Raw genomic sequence first — 14,766 nt, 5'->3', positions numbered from 1 at the left:
GGCTTAGGGGCATTGCAGATTAACTACTTACACAAGCACGCCTTGCTGGCTCGCAGGCACATACCTGATGTTTTCTACTGGGAGACTCTCCCGACTCCCTACGATGACATGTTATGGTGTATCTGTATATATAGATACGTGAGTGTATAGATGTTAGTAATATAGAGGTTTGACCATTTCTGTCAGAATGAAGAGCCAAAAAATGTCCATCCCACTCAGACACTATCACCTACTATACAGAGTAAAACGACAGCTCTATCCCATACCACATCTCTCTCTCATCACATCTTATAACACATCTCTTTCATCCCATCCCACATCACATCTCTCTCATCACGTCTCACATCTCTTTCTACATATCTCTCATCTCAACTCTCATCACATCTCTTACATTGCATTTCAGATTACATTGCTTTCATCACATCCCACATCCAACTCTCTCTCATTATATCTTTCCAACCTCATCTCACCCCCTCACCTCAAATCTCTCATCATATCTCTCGCCATATTAAGTCATTCTTGCCTGTGGCCAGGCCACCTTTAACTCAATACCAATACCCTACCCTGGAATTATTTCACCCATGTTAGCAGCCACAACGCCATCATTTATGTATGATTAGATGGCGTATATTTTCAACACTTTTCTTAACTTAATGTTTTATTGCAATAATTCAATACTTCAACTGTGCAATACTAATGTATACTCTCGCACTAACACTTATACTTCGTCATACTGTACATTTCAACACCTAATATTCTTATTTATACAATTGTTGAATTTTAAAAGATCTATAGATCCTATGGGCCCTATTTTAACGGTCTGAAACGCATGGGAGAAGCGCCAAACGCAGGTAGCTTTGTGGGTGGTCCTATGGCGATGTTGCTATTTTACCGGCGGATAAATGACTCTTGCGCCTGGCAATAATCTAAAAAGGGTTGGTCTGAAGTAGCCTAATTAACCGGTTTGGGCATAACGTGCAATAAACCAATGAGAGTGCCATCTCCCATCACCTTTAAGAGCCATGAGCGCATTTGAATCTTATATTTTATATTTTTATATTTTGACAGCGCGTTTGCAGTCTCCGAAGAGACAAATTAATTTCAAATGGCTCAGTTTATGGCCAAATGATATGGCCTAATTCACACATGGAATAGCGTTTTCTTCCACAACTTCAGAAATACTATGTATTTCTGGTTCTATTTAATGATATACGCAATACATTAACAAACATCGTTTCGTACCAGTATTGTATGCAATATCGTTAACGACTTGTGTTCCTAATATGCATGTGTCCACCCGTTAATATACATTGCCATGGACCGTATTATGCGTTATGTATTTAGTTTGCATGTGTTTAAACAGATGGACGCACACACGTGCGCCCGCATTCATTCATTCTTTTACACATACACACACGCGCACCCGCATTCATTCTTTTTTTTTAACACTTGCGGTAAAACAATGTTTTCTCACGATCAAATACTCATCAATCCTAGAAGTTATGGACTTGTACACGATGTCTTTGTCAAGAAAATATGTGTTTGCTGTACGGTGTTTGCAGATGCATTGATTTAAAAGTACAACTTATTACCACTGTATCAGTTGTTCTTTCCCAAATAATTTACCAAGAATGTGTGGCTAGGTAGATGAGCGAAGCAAAGTGAATGTGCGAGGTGCAAAAGCAACATTATGCATGCGCCCTTAAAATAGCATCTGAACAACACGCCACTGACTTTAAACCAGGTATTTCTTGGTTTGTGGCGGAATTGTTTTCTGAAACTGCATAATAGCACCCTGGAACGTTTGCGCCAGAACACGGCTCCTCCTTTCGCCGAACCTCCTCTTGGGGCGCAAGATCATTCCCTAATTTACCGACGCGTGGCAGTGGAGGGAAAAGAACTCTCTGCGCCAGTTGCAAACTAGCAACGACACATGCGTCAGTGTAGAAAGTCAATTGCGCCTGATGCAAGATGGGGCCCTATGTCTCAGTATATAACATTTACACTGTTTTTATATACTGTACTATTGTTTTATTATTGTCATGATATAGTGGTCGTAAATATAATGCACAGATTTGGGGCATACTTATTCTTATTTTAATTGTTCTTAAAATTGTCTATGCATATATATATTTTGTTCTGGAATGTAGCATTGCAACACGACCCAATATCCAAAAGGAATACACAAAGTATTTCTGTTTTACATTCAGATTCTCATCACATCTCTCGTCGCATCTCTAATCACAGCTCCCCTCACATCTTACTCATCTTTCATCACATCCACCTAATTTTTCTTATCACATCCCTCATCATATCTCTCATGGGATCTCTCATTAAATCTCTCATAACATCCCTAATCAAATCGCTCATTTAATTTCTCATTTAGTTTCTCATAACATCCCTAAACACATCTCTCATCACATCTATCCTCACATTGCTCATCACATCTCTCTCACCACATCTCATCACATCTCTCATTGAATCCCTTATAAAATCTCTCATCACATCTCTGATACCTCTCATTGGATCTCTTATGGATCTCTCACAACATCTCTCTTAACATTGCTCATCACATCTCCTGTCACATCTTAACAAATCGACTGCCAAGTACTGCCTCATAGGTTCATTGTGAAAAATCACAGCCTGCAAGTATCAACTCTGTTTCCACTGAATTAATGCTGCAAAACTTTACTCTTGACACCATTGGTCCGTGATTTGCATTCTCTGAGATTTTTTGCAGTACTGTGATGTTTCCCCTTCAACGCAATCCTTACAGTATCACCCTCTATTCTGTCTTCCTAAAGAGAGATTGTGGAAGGAATACTAGGCCTCAGCTAGGCCTCTCACAATAACACATTTTTCTGGGCGATTAATTGTCCCAGAAATGATTGCGATAAGCGATAATATTGCTGTTTTTCAACTAATATAATGATAATGGCATAATAATGCAAGTACACCCTTTCGAAGATCAATAAACTTTTATTTTTTAAAGAACACTGGAACTGGACGTCTGGAAGACATTTAAAATATCCAGAATAAATTAAAAAAAACAACCAAAAACAATAAATAAAATGGACTCTCAGTCTATTAGGGGGGTTACTCGTTGTGTCCTGTAATTATGAGCCCGAGCCCGATTTCAAACTGACATTTGTTACTTAGGCCTACTCTGCTAAATATATATAATATATATAAATATATATAATGTATAGAAAGCCGGTCATTATCGGGAAAATAAGCCTCAACAGTGCGAACAGGACTTGCTTCGCCCTGAAGGGGCTTATTTTCGATAATGACCGGTGACGTTCTATACATTATCCCGCTTATTACACAGCTACTTGCCAAAACGAAAAAAAAACTTCACATGGTGTGTCTTTTTACAATTAATTCGTTACCAGCATTCGTAGTGTTGATCAGCAGAGAAATAGTCTGCCAAAGAAGTTGACGTTGCTTAGCAACCGAAGTCGCTGGAGTTGACAAGTTACCGGACTACTATCTATGCAAGTGAACGGAGCATTCCACGGCTTTGAGAAGACCCATGTAATAAAGGCCTATAATATTTCTGTTTATGGAATAGATTTCTTCTCAGATTTGGCCAATAAAGCAATGATTTAAAAAAAAGAGTACGAATGGAAATTATTACGGCCGGCAAAAGATTATCATTCATTTTAATTTATCGCGCAATAATTGATTTATTGCTTATCGCGACAGGCCTAAACACAGCACCTGTTCTCTATGTCTTGTTCACCAGAGTAAACAGACATCAGCCCATTAGAGAGCAACCACACCAAAACACACAACCAGGGCTGCATGTGCAACTAGTATAAATGCTTGTTTACCCTCTAATTCACCTTTTTGCACCTTATTTTTAGGTTTATACCTGGCCATTATTAATGTTGTGACTAAATAGTCTTATTGATTTGAGATAGGTTTGTTTTATTTAACCAGAATTCAAATATAATGTATATATTTTTTTCAATACAATCCAAGGCGAGCCTTTTTTTCATTCTCAAAAAATTGCTTTCCAGTTGCTGGTGTAGCGTTCTTTGCTAACACATGCATCAAGCAGCTGAGAAATGGTCCTCCGGTTTTCAGAGATATTGTTGTAAATACGCATGGTCTCTTTGAACACACGGCTAATAGTTGTGTTCCTCTTGGTTCAAGCCATCTCTAAACATTTTGAGAGAAAATGGAGTTCCACCCTGTGGCCTTTCAAGTCATTATCTAAGATGTTATCATGAAAAATAAATAAGAAGATTAAGTTGAGATATGGGAGCAGTTTGGCTGCTTGTGTATTCAAATAGTCTGCTAGCTTTATCCCCGCAAACCAATTCTACTTGATCCTTTTAGTTCCTATAACAGAACTAATTAATGTGAAGAAAACAACTAATTAGACCAATTAACAAAAATATAGACCACAGACCAACAAAACCTCAAAGACCAGACCAGCTAACCCTCCGTGTCCAATTTACCGCCTAGACCAACTAACCCTCCAAGACCAACTAATTCTCATAGACCAACTGACCCCCTAGTCTAACTAACCCTCCTAGAACAAATAACCCTCCCATACCAACTGAACCTCCTAGACCAACTTACCCTTCCAAACCAATTTAACCCCCTAAACCAACTGAGCCCTCTAGACCAACTAACTCTCCCAGACCAACTAACCATCCCAGACCAACTTAACACCCCAGAACAACTTATTTGCCAAGACCAACTTAACCCCCTCCAAACACTAACTATCCCAGACCAATAAACCCCCCTAGAACAACTGATACGCCCAGACCAACTTAATCCCCTGGTCCAACTAACCATCCCAGTCCAACTAAACACCCTAAAACTACAATCAAGCCCAGAACAACTAAAACCCCACAGACCAACTTATCCTCCAGAACAATTAAACCCCCTAATTACTGTCTAAACCCCTGAGACCTACTAACCCCTTAGATCCTCTAACCCTCCTAGACCCACTAATCCCCTGAGACATACTAACCCTCCCAGATTATTTTACCCTCCCAGACCCACTAAACTCCTTGGACCAACTAACCCTCTCACACAAACTAACCCCCCACACCAACTAACCCTCCCAAAATGACTCAACCCTCACAGACCAATTTAACCCCCCAGACAAACTAAATATCCCTCACCAACAAGTCACTTCATTGTACATCCTGGTAGGAGGTGGGCCTACGGGTGTTTTCTGAAGATAGTGTGTGTGTGTGTGTGTGTGTGTGTGTGTGTGTGTGTGTGTGTGTGTGTGTGTGTGTGTGTGTGTGTGTGTGTGTGTGTGTGTGTGTGTGTGTGTGTGTGTGTGTGATATATATTATATATAAACGTCTCCTCCCAACTGGTAATTTAGAAACCAGTGGAATGTGGGAAGTGGCTCTAGAATGAGTCTGGTTTGCTTGGTCACTTTGGTGTCCTGAGCTTGTAGCGGAGACGTCTTTAACCACACGCTGCTATTCTAAACCCGTAATTCCTGCCTGAATTAGAACTCCGAACTGATTTCCCTCTTTCTCTACACTAGCCTAGTCTGGTTCTGTGGGTAGAACCTTTAGCCTGGTCTGGTTCAGTATGTAGAAGCTCTAGCTTGTTTGGGTTCAGTGTTTAAAACACTAGCCTAGTCCGATTCGGTGTGAGAAACCTTCAGCCTTGTTTAGGTCAGTGTGTAGAAAGTAAACCTGGTTTGGTTCAGTGTGTAGAACACTAGCCTGTGTTTGGTTCAGTGTGTAGAACTCTAGCATCGGTTTGGTTCAGTGTGTAGAACAGTAGCTGGGTTTGGGTCAGTGTGGAGAACACTAGCTTGGTTTGGGTCAGTGTGGAGAACACTAGCTCGGTTTGGGTCAATGTGGACAACACTAGCTTGGTTTGGTTCAGTGTGTAGAACACTAGCCTCGTTTTTAGTTCAGTGTGGAGAACGCTAGCTTGGTTTGGGTCAGTGTGTAGAACACTAGCCTGGGTTCGGTTCAGTGTGGAGAACACTAGCTTGGTTTGGGTCAGTGTGTAGAACACTAGCTTGGTTTGGGTCAGTGTGTAGAACACTTGCCTGTGTTTGTTCACTGTTCTGGTTTTGGTCCAGTCTGTAGTATCAGCTACTATTGTGGGAGGAGATGCTATCCACCAGCCAGACATTTTAAACCCAGACGGTAAAACACCTTGTGTCTGCTCTACACTCACCCAAGGGAAACTTTTCTTCTGCATTTCCTCATTTTTTAAGTTTGGTAACAGCACCATGGCTATATGTAGTACCCAACTAAAGAGGTTTTAATATAATTTCTAAAACGCCAATTGCGAAAAGCAGGATAGCATTTTTTGATCGGTGGTGCTCTGTAATTTAAAGTGTGTGGGCTCAAGCCACTTATTTTGTGGGAATGGCTTTACTGGCAGCCTCTCAGAAAATTCCAGAGGTTAAGTTGACCGGCTCCGCCCCCTGGGGCTTAGCTGCTCACCTATTGGCTGAGCAGTGTGTCCAATAGGGTGGCACCTGCTCCTGGGTTTGTTAAATCTATGTTGACAAAAATAAACCTTGGTACGTGTTTGTAGCACGACCGAAAAAATAATAAAATGTAGCGCCAATGTAGCAGGGCTTTTATAATTTTCTCGCCAACTTCATACAGGACTCAAGTCTGCTGTGTCCTTGTACATTCTCCATTTATTGTGCATCTTTGGCACCACAGCCATGTGCTTTAGGTTTAGGATATTTTGATTAAGAAAATCAACATCGGAGCATATCAAACTACAAATCACAGTACACTGTGTCATATGACATCATATCATAACAAGGCATGTTATATATCATTATATAATTATTATTATATCATAATAATAAATCATATATCACACCAGTATAATAATGAATTCTCCCACAATTCTAAACCACCGGGCTCCAACCTCTCGCAACTGGAAATGGGAAGCTGGGAAATGATCAAAAGATGCAGTTTGAGTTTCTAATTATAGGGTGTGTCAGTCCTGGCACACAGAGAAAACCAGTTAAAAGGACAGTGGTTAGAAACATATTTTGTTGAGGCCCTACACTGAAAACACCATGCCTTTCACAGACAGACACACACACACCCACACCCACACACACACACACACACACACGCACACGCACACACACACACACACACACACACACACACACACACACACACACATACCTTCTCCCTCCCCAGTTGCACCTGACAATGCATTTTCAAGATGGCCCCTGATGTCGAGAGAGAGAAAGACAGAGAAGGAGAGGGGTCCATTTCTTGAAGTTATGGTTCTCTAGTTTTGGTCTGAAACCTTCAGAGTTCATTTCTGTTGAGTGTAAAGCTGTATATTTCTTAGTAGATAGGTTTGCCATCCTTCCCTGACATGTTGCTGTTATCATGATAGGACAGCCTCCTCTCGGGCCAGTGCTGGTATTACTATTCACCGAATAGTATTTCATCATCATATAACATTATGATAGTATTAATATCTTCTCTGCTTTTTTCACAGTCCATTATTTTCATAAGGGACCGAAACGCTGGCGTGCAGGAAGTCTCGGGCTATATAGACTACGCCCACAGACTGCAAACCGAGGACTTTGAAGCGTACTTCAGCGGAAAGAAGAGACTGATGCCAAGACGGTCCGACTTGAGGTGAGCCTCGCCGAGCACACTCCGCACGGGAGCCTGTGAGTTGAGTGGGATCTGACAAGATGTGAGGGGTAAGGAAATCTGATTATCAGGATTATAGATTCAGCCTGACTTGAGAGAGCAAGGGGCTCCACAGAGACCAACAATGATCGCATCCATTGGCCAGCGATGGTTTCTACAGGCCTAGTAGGATATTTAGGATACCAAAGATACATACATATATCTGGGGAATGTGCACGAAAACCAAAGATGTTGCTCATAGTCACAGAATGGCACAGGTCCTGCACACGGAGCAGACGTCAGTAGATTTAAACAAGCATATGATTGATCGGCTGAGGGATTAGAGTCGGACCGTTGGTATTCAGTGTTGTTTAACAGATTTATGCCATTGCTCACTGAACTTTCTACAGTTTATATCACATCGGCATTAAGTGCAGACACACAAGTTAAAGGAACATGTAGGGGTTTGAGAGGAGTTCAGAACAGGGACAGTGGGGATTGAACCCTGAACCTATTGGCTTTCCCCCTCCCCCAGGGGAGAAGAGCCAAAAGGGCTGATGGTGTAACATCTAGTCCCCCTGAGTGTGCAGAAAGCAGCAGTAGATAGTTGACTGCTATCCCCCCCCACTGCTTCCCAGTACTGTGTTCCTGCCAGGAGAACATGTTCACCCGCCACGCCGCGCCACACCTGACCTGCTGAACTCTTCATCGTACACAGACAGCCAAACGTGTTCCTGCATTCCACATGCTCCTGTATAGTAACACACCCGCTACAGACCTGACCAGAGCAAACACACCTGGGAACACATCCACCTCGGCCCGTAGCCATGCACCACAGTCCCAGAGAGGCAGAGTACTTAGAGTAAATAACACCTACGTACATGACACACACAATACGTGCCAAAACAACCCCAGGGTTCATAAGACAAAGATATGTGCACCTGCCTACTCCTCCTCCCTCTGACCTTTCTTCCCATACTGCTCCTCCTTGCTCCCATCTTCACCTCCTACTTTCCTTATCTCTGCCATCAAACATGTGGCTCCATCAGGGCTAATGATTTCAACAAATTGCAAATACATACTGCTTCTCTTTGGGCAAACTCTTTCTACTTCTTTCGCCACCCCTCTGCTCCTCCTCCTCCTCCTCCTCCTCCTCCTCCACCTCCACTCTCTCAGAAACAATAACAGCCGCTGTGGTTTGGTGGCTAAGAGGGAGCAGATGGTGGGGCTGCTGCCCAATCCCTGCGCCGACGCACCAGATCCCCGGTCACCGCGAGGGCTGGAATCCTGCCCCCCAACCCACACCCCCCTCCGCCTCCAGACCACAGAAAACGCCTCCCCCCCACCTCCTGCAGGGGTGGCTAAGTTTACACTCGGCCTGGCAGTAGGCTGCATGGAGGCAGTGCAGGGCAGATAAGGAGGCCAGTGTATCAGTGTATATCATGGACCTTCACATCAGGTGCTAAATGCTGGAGCCACAGCGCATGGTGTAGCTCACTTCTATACATACTCCTCACCTCTGTACTCACTGGGATCGTTGATGGAGTCTTTATACCCCATGCCTTGTGGCTACCTCTGAGTTAGAATGACAAGATGCTAGGGAACAAGATGCTAACATCCAAGAGGCTACATGCTTGATGCCCACATCCATCTATGTGTTTACTATGGAGATTGTAATGGAGTATAGTTGGTACTATGGAGATAAAAATCAAGGCCAAATAGCTATGGCAATTACAATACGGTATGGCCCATTGCTGTGGAATGTGAAGGGCTACAAACCCCAGGAAATGGCAGATGAACGTCCGTGGTTCCACTACATCTCCTTCTCGTTCAGTGGTCTACAGTGGTCTCCAGTTGCTCCAGTGGTATCCAGTGGTCTCCAGTTGTCTCCAGTGGTCCATGTATCTGGAGGGATGATGGTGCCAAGGTCTGCCTAACCTAACAAACGCAACATCTTGAGTTTCCTTTGAGTTTGGATTTCGATTGACATGACTTCTGGCTTGACTCAGCAAGATCTCTGATGACTGACTTAGACTCGAGCGCTGACTTGGATGAAATTAGCAACAATTAATTGTGGGTTAACTGGTGATTATTTTTAGTCTTGTAGAGCCAGCCGAAATATCAACATTTTACCTCTGGTTTTGCCTCAGGATATTAGTCTTGGACCAACTCAACACAGGCTGCTTTGCTGCGGCCAAAATTCAGTTGGCCAATCAGTTAACCTCATTGAATGATATAGAATTTGCGAAATTTCTACATGGCTTAATTATAAAATATTTATGCTGCTTTGTTATTAGCTTAATTAGCTGTATTGGAACACAATACAATTGTTAACAAATGCTGCTCTTTGTAGACCTAATGAGCAAAGAGAATATGGTGTGGCTGTGTGAAGCTAACGCCTATTGGGATCATGGAATATCACAGAGCTGACCAACCATCAGGTTGCACCTGGTTTTGAAAAAGGATACAAAAGATAACATTGAACATGCATTCAAACACTGGGAAAATACTCCCTCTACCAAGCATCCTTCTGGCAAATGTACAGTTACAACAAAGCTGGTGAACTGAGAGCCTGACTAACCACTTGCAAGACATCAGGAACTGCTGCGTTTTCTGCTTCATAGAGTCTTTTCGAACAATGCAAATTCTCCATACTCTGCAGTTCGGGCAACAGATTGAATCTGTTTTGAAATGATCGGAAGGTTTAGATATCGGCTGAGAAGACAGGGAGGCGGGAAAGTGCCTCATGATCCACAATGCATTGTGCTCCAACTTAAATAAGTTATAATGATAATGTATCTTCATGCTCACCATCATCACCAACCCTTCTACCTGCCTCTGGCTTTTTCCTCACAGCTGTTGACATTCCACCACAAGCTAACACCACACCAGCACTAGATGATCTGTATCATGTTAACAACCACAAAACAACTGATCCTGATGCTGTCTTCATCGCTGCTGGAAGTTTAAATCTCAGGAACCAAAGTTCTCTCCACATGTTGCCCGCCCGCCCAGAGGTTACACACCGGATTCCTGCCCCAACACTGTCAACAGATAATTTGTCCAGACCTTAGCTTCCTGTTTACAAACAGTAACCTAAACAATCTTAAAACTTGAAAGTGCTGGTCTGAGGAATCAGATGCTGTTTGAATTAATTGATTCAGTTATGTCGGCTGGGATTATTCGGGCAATAATACACTTCATAGTTCCAACCAAACGCGTCTGTACAGTTCCAAATAAAAAATTAGGTGAAGGATAGCGTAAAAGCCCTAATAGAGACGAGAACATTAGAGAGGCATATCAAATAGCCAGTAGAACTTAAAAAAATTGCCATCAGAGGCGCAAAAGTTCAACCCTGTTCATCAACATCAACACTGCCTGCTGAGCTAGCCTATAGGAAGGAGGTATGAAGCCAGGTGCTTGGCTTCATGGGGGCGAAGACTTACCCCTAACCATACGGAGAGGTGCTCAGGAGCTTCATGGTCTGGGATCCACCTCAGTAATGACCTCAAGTGGAGTACCACTACAACTGCAGTCGCAAGGAAAGCACAACAACGCCTTTCTGCTACTCATGATGGGACTGAAGATCTCCAAGGTGTACACACCTGTTCTCAACAGCCTGTACAGGTGCACCATTGACAGCCATTGACCGGTTGCTTCATGGCCGGTATGGGAACTGCTATGCTGAGGACCGGGAGAGTCCATCTCAATGAAGCGGTCTGTAAGAAAGGATCTCTACATAACCATGGACCTATCTCACCTGTTCTCTTTCTCAACATCATGGAGATGCTTCAGAGCCATCAAAACCAGCAACAATGGGGACTTTTGAAGTTGACATCACGCTGTGTTAACTGCACCATCTTTAGCAGATTGTGGCCTCTGTTGGTGTGTAGGAGCAATGAAGTCTGGGAAACATAGCCATTGTAGGTCATTGTTGGTGCATCAAGACATTCCACGGTACGTCAAACCATCGTTGATGGAGAAAATTGGAAAATATCAAATGTTTTCCAGCCTTTACTGCACGGAAAAAACACTGTGTGGTAATAATAATGGATATCGCTCACAAGATGACCCCGCAAAGAAAGAACAGCAGAATCCAATCGGATGTTGTCAGTTAAATGTTGGAACTTGACTTGCGGTGTGTTTCCAGCGACTTCATTACGCTCAGGTTTATCTTAATGCCTGACCTTGGCAAACATGACTCCGACCCCCTGAGGCTCAGATGAGAAACAGACTGACTTCACCTCGCACTTGCCGCAAGAATTCTCTTTACCCCACGGCTTCTCCCGATTTTTCAAACATTACTTAAGTGTCTTTCCACCTGCTAAACTAGATATTATGGGTGTGTTTGGCTTTTTAATAAAGACTATATATATACATAGAATAGAATTGTTTTCTATGTTATCAAACTGAATAATTTGGAGCTTAAGTAAGCTTTAAGCTGCTTCATTTATTTGCTTTTGTTTGCTTTTGTCAGTAATTAATATTGTATCAAAGCATAACGTCATTTGTATAGCTATACTGATGTACAGTATAACTGCATTGTAGTATAGAGTTAAACCTGTCTTATATTGAGGTATATAGGTAAACCTCAATAGTTATACAAGATAAACTGATGTGTAGTTAAAATTACGTTGAGTTATACTGAGGTATACTAACTTAATAATAAATACTGAGGTGCAGAAGAGTATCACTGAGCTATAGTAGAGTATTACTGAGGGACAGAGCTAAATTTAGGTATTCAAGTGTTGCACTGAGGTAATAGATTCATATTGAATAATGAGGTATCATTTAGTAATACTGAGGTGTTGTTGAGTAATACGGTGGGATATGAAGTACAGTTACACTGAGCTATAATAGAGTTACACTGAGCTATAGTAGAGTAATACTGAGCGATAGAGAGATACTCTGAATACTGAGGTGTAGTCTAGTAATTCTGAGGGATAAAGTTCTATTGAGGTATAGTTCAACTAAGGTATAGTAAAGTAATACTGTGGGATATACTTATACTGATGTATAGTAGAGTTATAATAAGGAATAGAAGAGTTATACTGAGCTAAAGTAGTTATACTGAGGTATAGTACAGATATACTGGGCTATAATAGACTTATACAGAGGTAAAGTAGAGTTACACTGAGGTATAATAGAGTTCTAGCAAGAAATAGTAGAGTTATACTGAGTTATATAATAATTTATTGAAGTATAGTACAGTTAACTGTGGTAGTATAGTAATACTGAGGGACAGTTGTACTTAGGTATATTAGTTATACTGAGTTGGACTGGAATAAACATTTGTTACATCTAACAGGCTACTATGTTTTTTTAAAGCTTCTACAACTGGAGGACCCAAATGTCCACATCTCACAGCAGTCCAAACTATGAAGTGATCACAGACCAGCCCTCAGGCCTGGTCTTCCAGAACAAGACGGACCGCAAGGTCCTGGAGCTCAACCCATGGGTAGGACAAATAATGAGGAATCATGATGCTGATCTACCGATAGGACTTGTAAAGGTAATCTGTGGAAAGTGATGTAAATATGTGATGGGACTATCGATATTTAACTGAGGGTAGGAAGAATGATGTGTATCTGTGTGTAGGAATAATGACGATCTGTGGTGGGTAAGACTAATGATGAACTTTGTGTAGAAATAATAACGATCTTTGGTGGGTAGGACTAATGATGTAACTGTGTGTATATTTAATGATGTCAATCGGTGGGTAGAAGTAATGACATTGATCTGTGTTGGCTAGGACTAACTATTTTGATCTGTTGGTAGGAAAAATTATGTTGCTCCTTTGGTAGGACAAAGGATGTTAATCTGTGATCAGTACTAATTATGTTATTCTGGGGGTAGGATTTATGATGTTGATACGGGCATAGAACAAATGACTAATAATTCTGATTTGTTGGTAGGACAAAGGATGTTGATTTGGACCAGGTTTTTTTAATCAGGTACTATGGACCAGGGTTTTCAAGACAATTTGAAGGTTTTTTTTAGAGCTGTCAAGCGATTAAAATATTTAATCGTGATTAATCGCATTAATGTCATAGTTAACTCAAGATTAATCGAGATTAATCGCAAATTATTTTTCTATGCTAAATATCCCTTGATTTTTTTGTCCCATAATTCTTCTCATTTTAATTCTCTTATCAACATGGTGAATTGCATCGGCTTGCCTTGTGCAAATGATTTTTTATTGATAACAACATTGGCCTACACTGATCAAAACAGGACGATACAAAAAAAGAGCCTATAGTGCAATTAAACGACTGCTTTGAACAAATGTCATTTGAACATAGCAGTCAGGCTACTGCTTCTTTGTTTTGAGCCAAAGAAAAAAATAAAAAGAAAAAGTTTTTTTTTTTTATATAAAATAATTGCGTTAATCGCGCGATACATTTTGTAACGCCGTTCAATTTGATTTGCGTTAACGCCGTTAATAACGCGTTTAACTGACAGCTCTAGTTTTTATCTTAGATGCATTATTAGCTGAGCTCTATATCTATAACAGCAATTACAGACGTTTGAGACACAATCCAAAATGAGAAACTTAGATAACACTAACAAATCAAAGTAAATTCATTTTCATCTCTCATTCTCAAGTTTGAAAGTGTATTTCACGTATGTTCTAAGTATTTTAAGTGTGTTCTATCCATGTTCTGAAGATTGAGTTATACTTCTACAATGAATAGCCACTTTGTGACGTAGTTGGTCTCTGCTCAGTTGCTTGCATGATTTTGACTTTTCATTGCGTTTCAGGAGAAGGCCATTTCAGCTACACTGGCGGCAGCTTTTGGCAGTGCGAGTGACGTAGAGGCCCGGGCAGTGATCTGATGCAGATGTTTAATGAAACCGTTGATGGGTTCTTAGCTTGTTCTACGTGTGTTTGTGTTTGTAGGCGGCGTCAAGTGACAACTGGTCCAGGAGTGAGGTGAAGAGTGATCTCTATGTCCAGGTCGTTATTTACGACCACAAAACACGGAGCACCACTCTGACCCCTTACCCCGCACAATAACCCTACCCTACCCTATGACCACTGTGATCAGCCACATGTGATCACAGCCGAGGTGCTTCTCTCATTGAAAACTAATAAAAGTCATTTTAGTTTAACTTTTGCCTTCTTTTATTTGTCTGCATTCCA

The 14,766-nt window shown here is 41.6% G+C and overlaps 1 protein-coding gene across 4 annotated transcripts in view; it reads left to right on the top strand.

Annotated features, from left to right (window-relative positions):
- The window catches only part of cfap299 (cilia and flagella associated protein 299), a 38,216-nt gene extending 23,481 nt beyond the window's left edge, over positions 1 to 14,735 (top strand). Inside the window, exons 4-6 of one of the 4 annotated variants that reach the window (XM_030357897.1) lie at positions 7,483 to 7,625; positions 12,951 to 13,080; positions 14,524 to 14,735. In XM_030357897.1, coding sequence (XP_030213757.1) covers positions 7,483 to 7,625; positions 12,951 to 13,080; positions 14,524 to 14,640 — 390 coding nt within the window. In that variant the 3' untranslated portion in view covers positions 14,641 to 14,735. Of the gene's footprint in view, positions 1 to 7,482; positions 7,626 to 12,950; positions 13,135 to 14,384 lie in introns of all 4 variants that reach the window. The other 3 variants (XM_030357895.1, XM_030357896.1, XM_030357898.1) reach the window with 3 other exon arrangements.
- The last annotated feature ends 31 nt before the right edge of the window (positions 14,736 to 14,766 follow it).

This window comes from Gadus morhua, chromosome 6 (assembly GCF_902167405.1).
Source record: "Gadus morhua chromosome 6, gadMor3.0, whole genome shotgun sequence".
NCBI classification, from domain to species: domain Eukaryota; kingdom Metazoa; phylum Chordata; class Actinopteri; order Gadiformes; family Gadidae; genus Gadus; species Gadus morhua.
The sequence above is the reverse complement of the archived record's forward strand: the minus strand, read 5'-3'. Positions and strand labels throughout refer to the sequence as shown.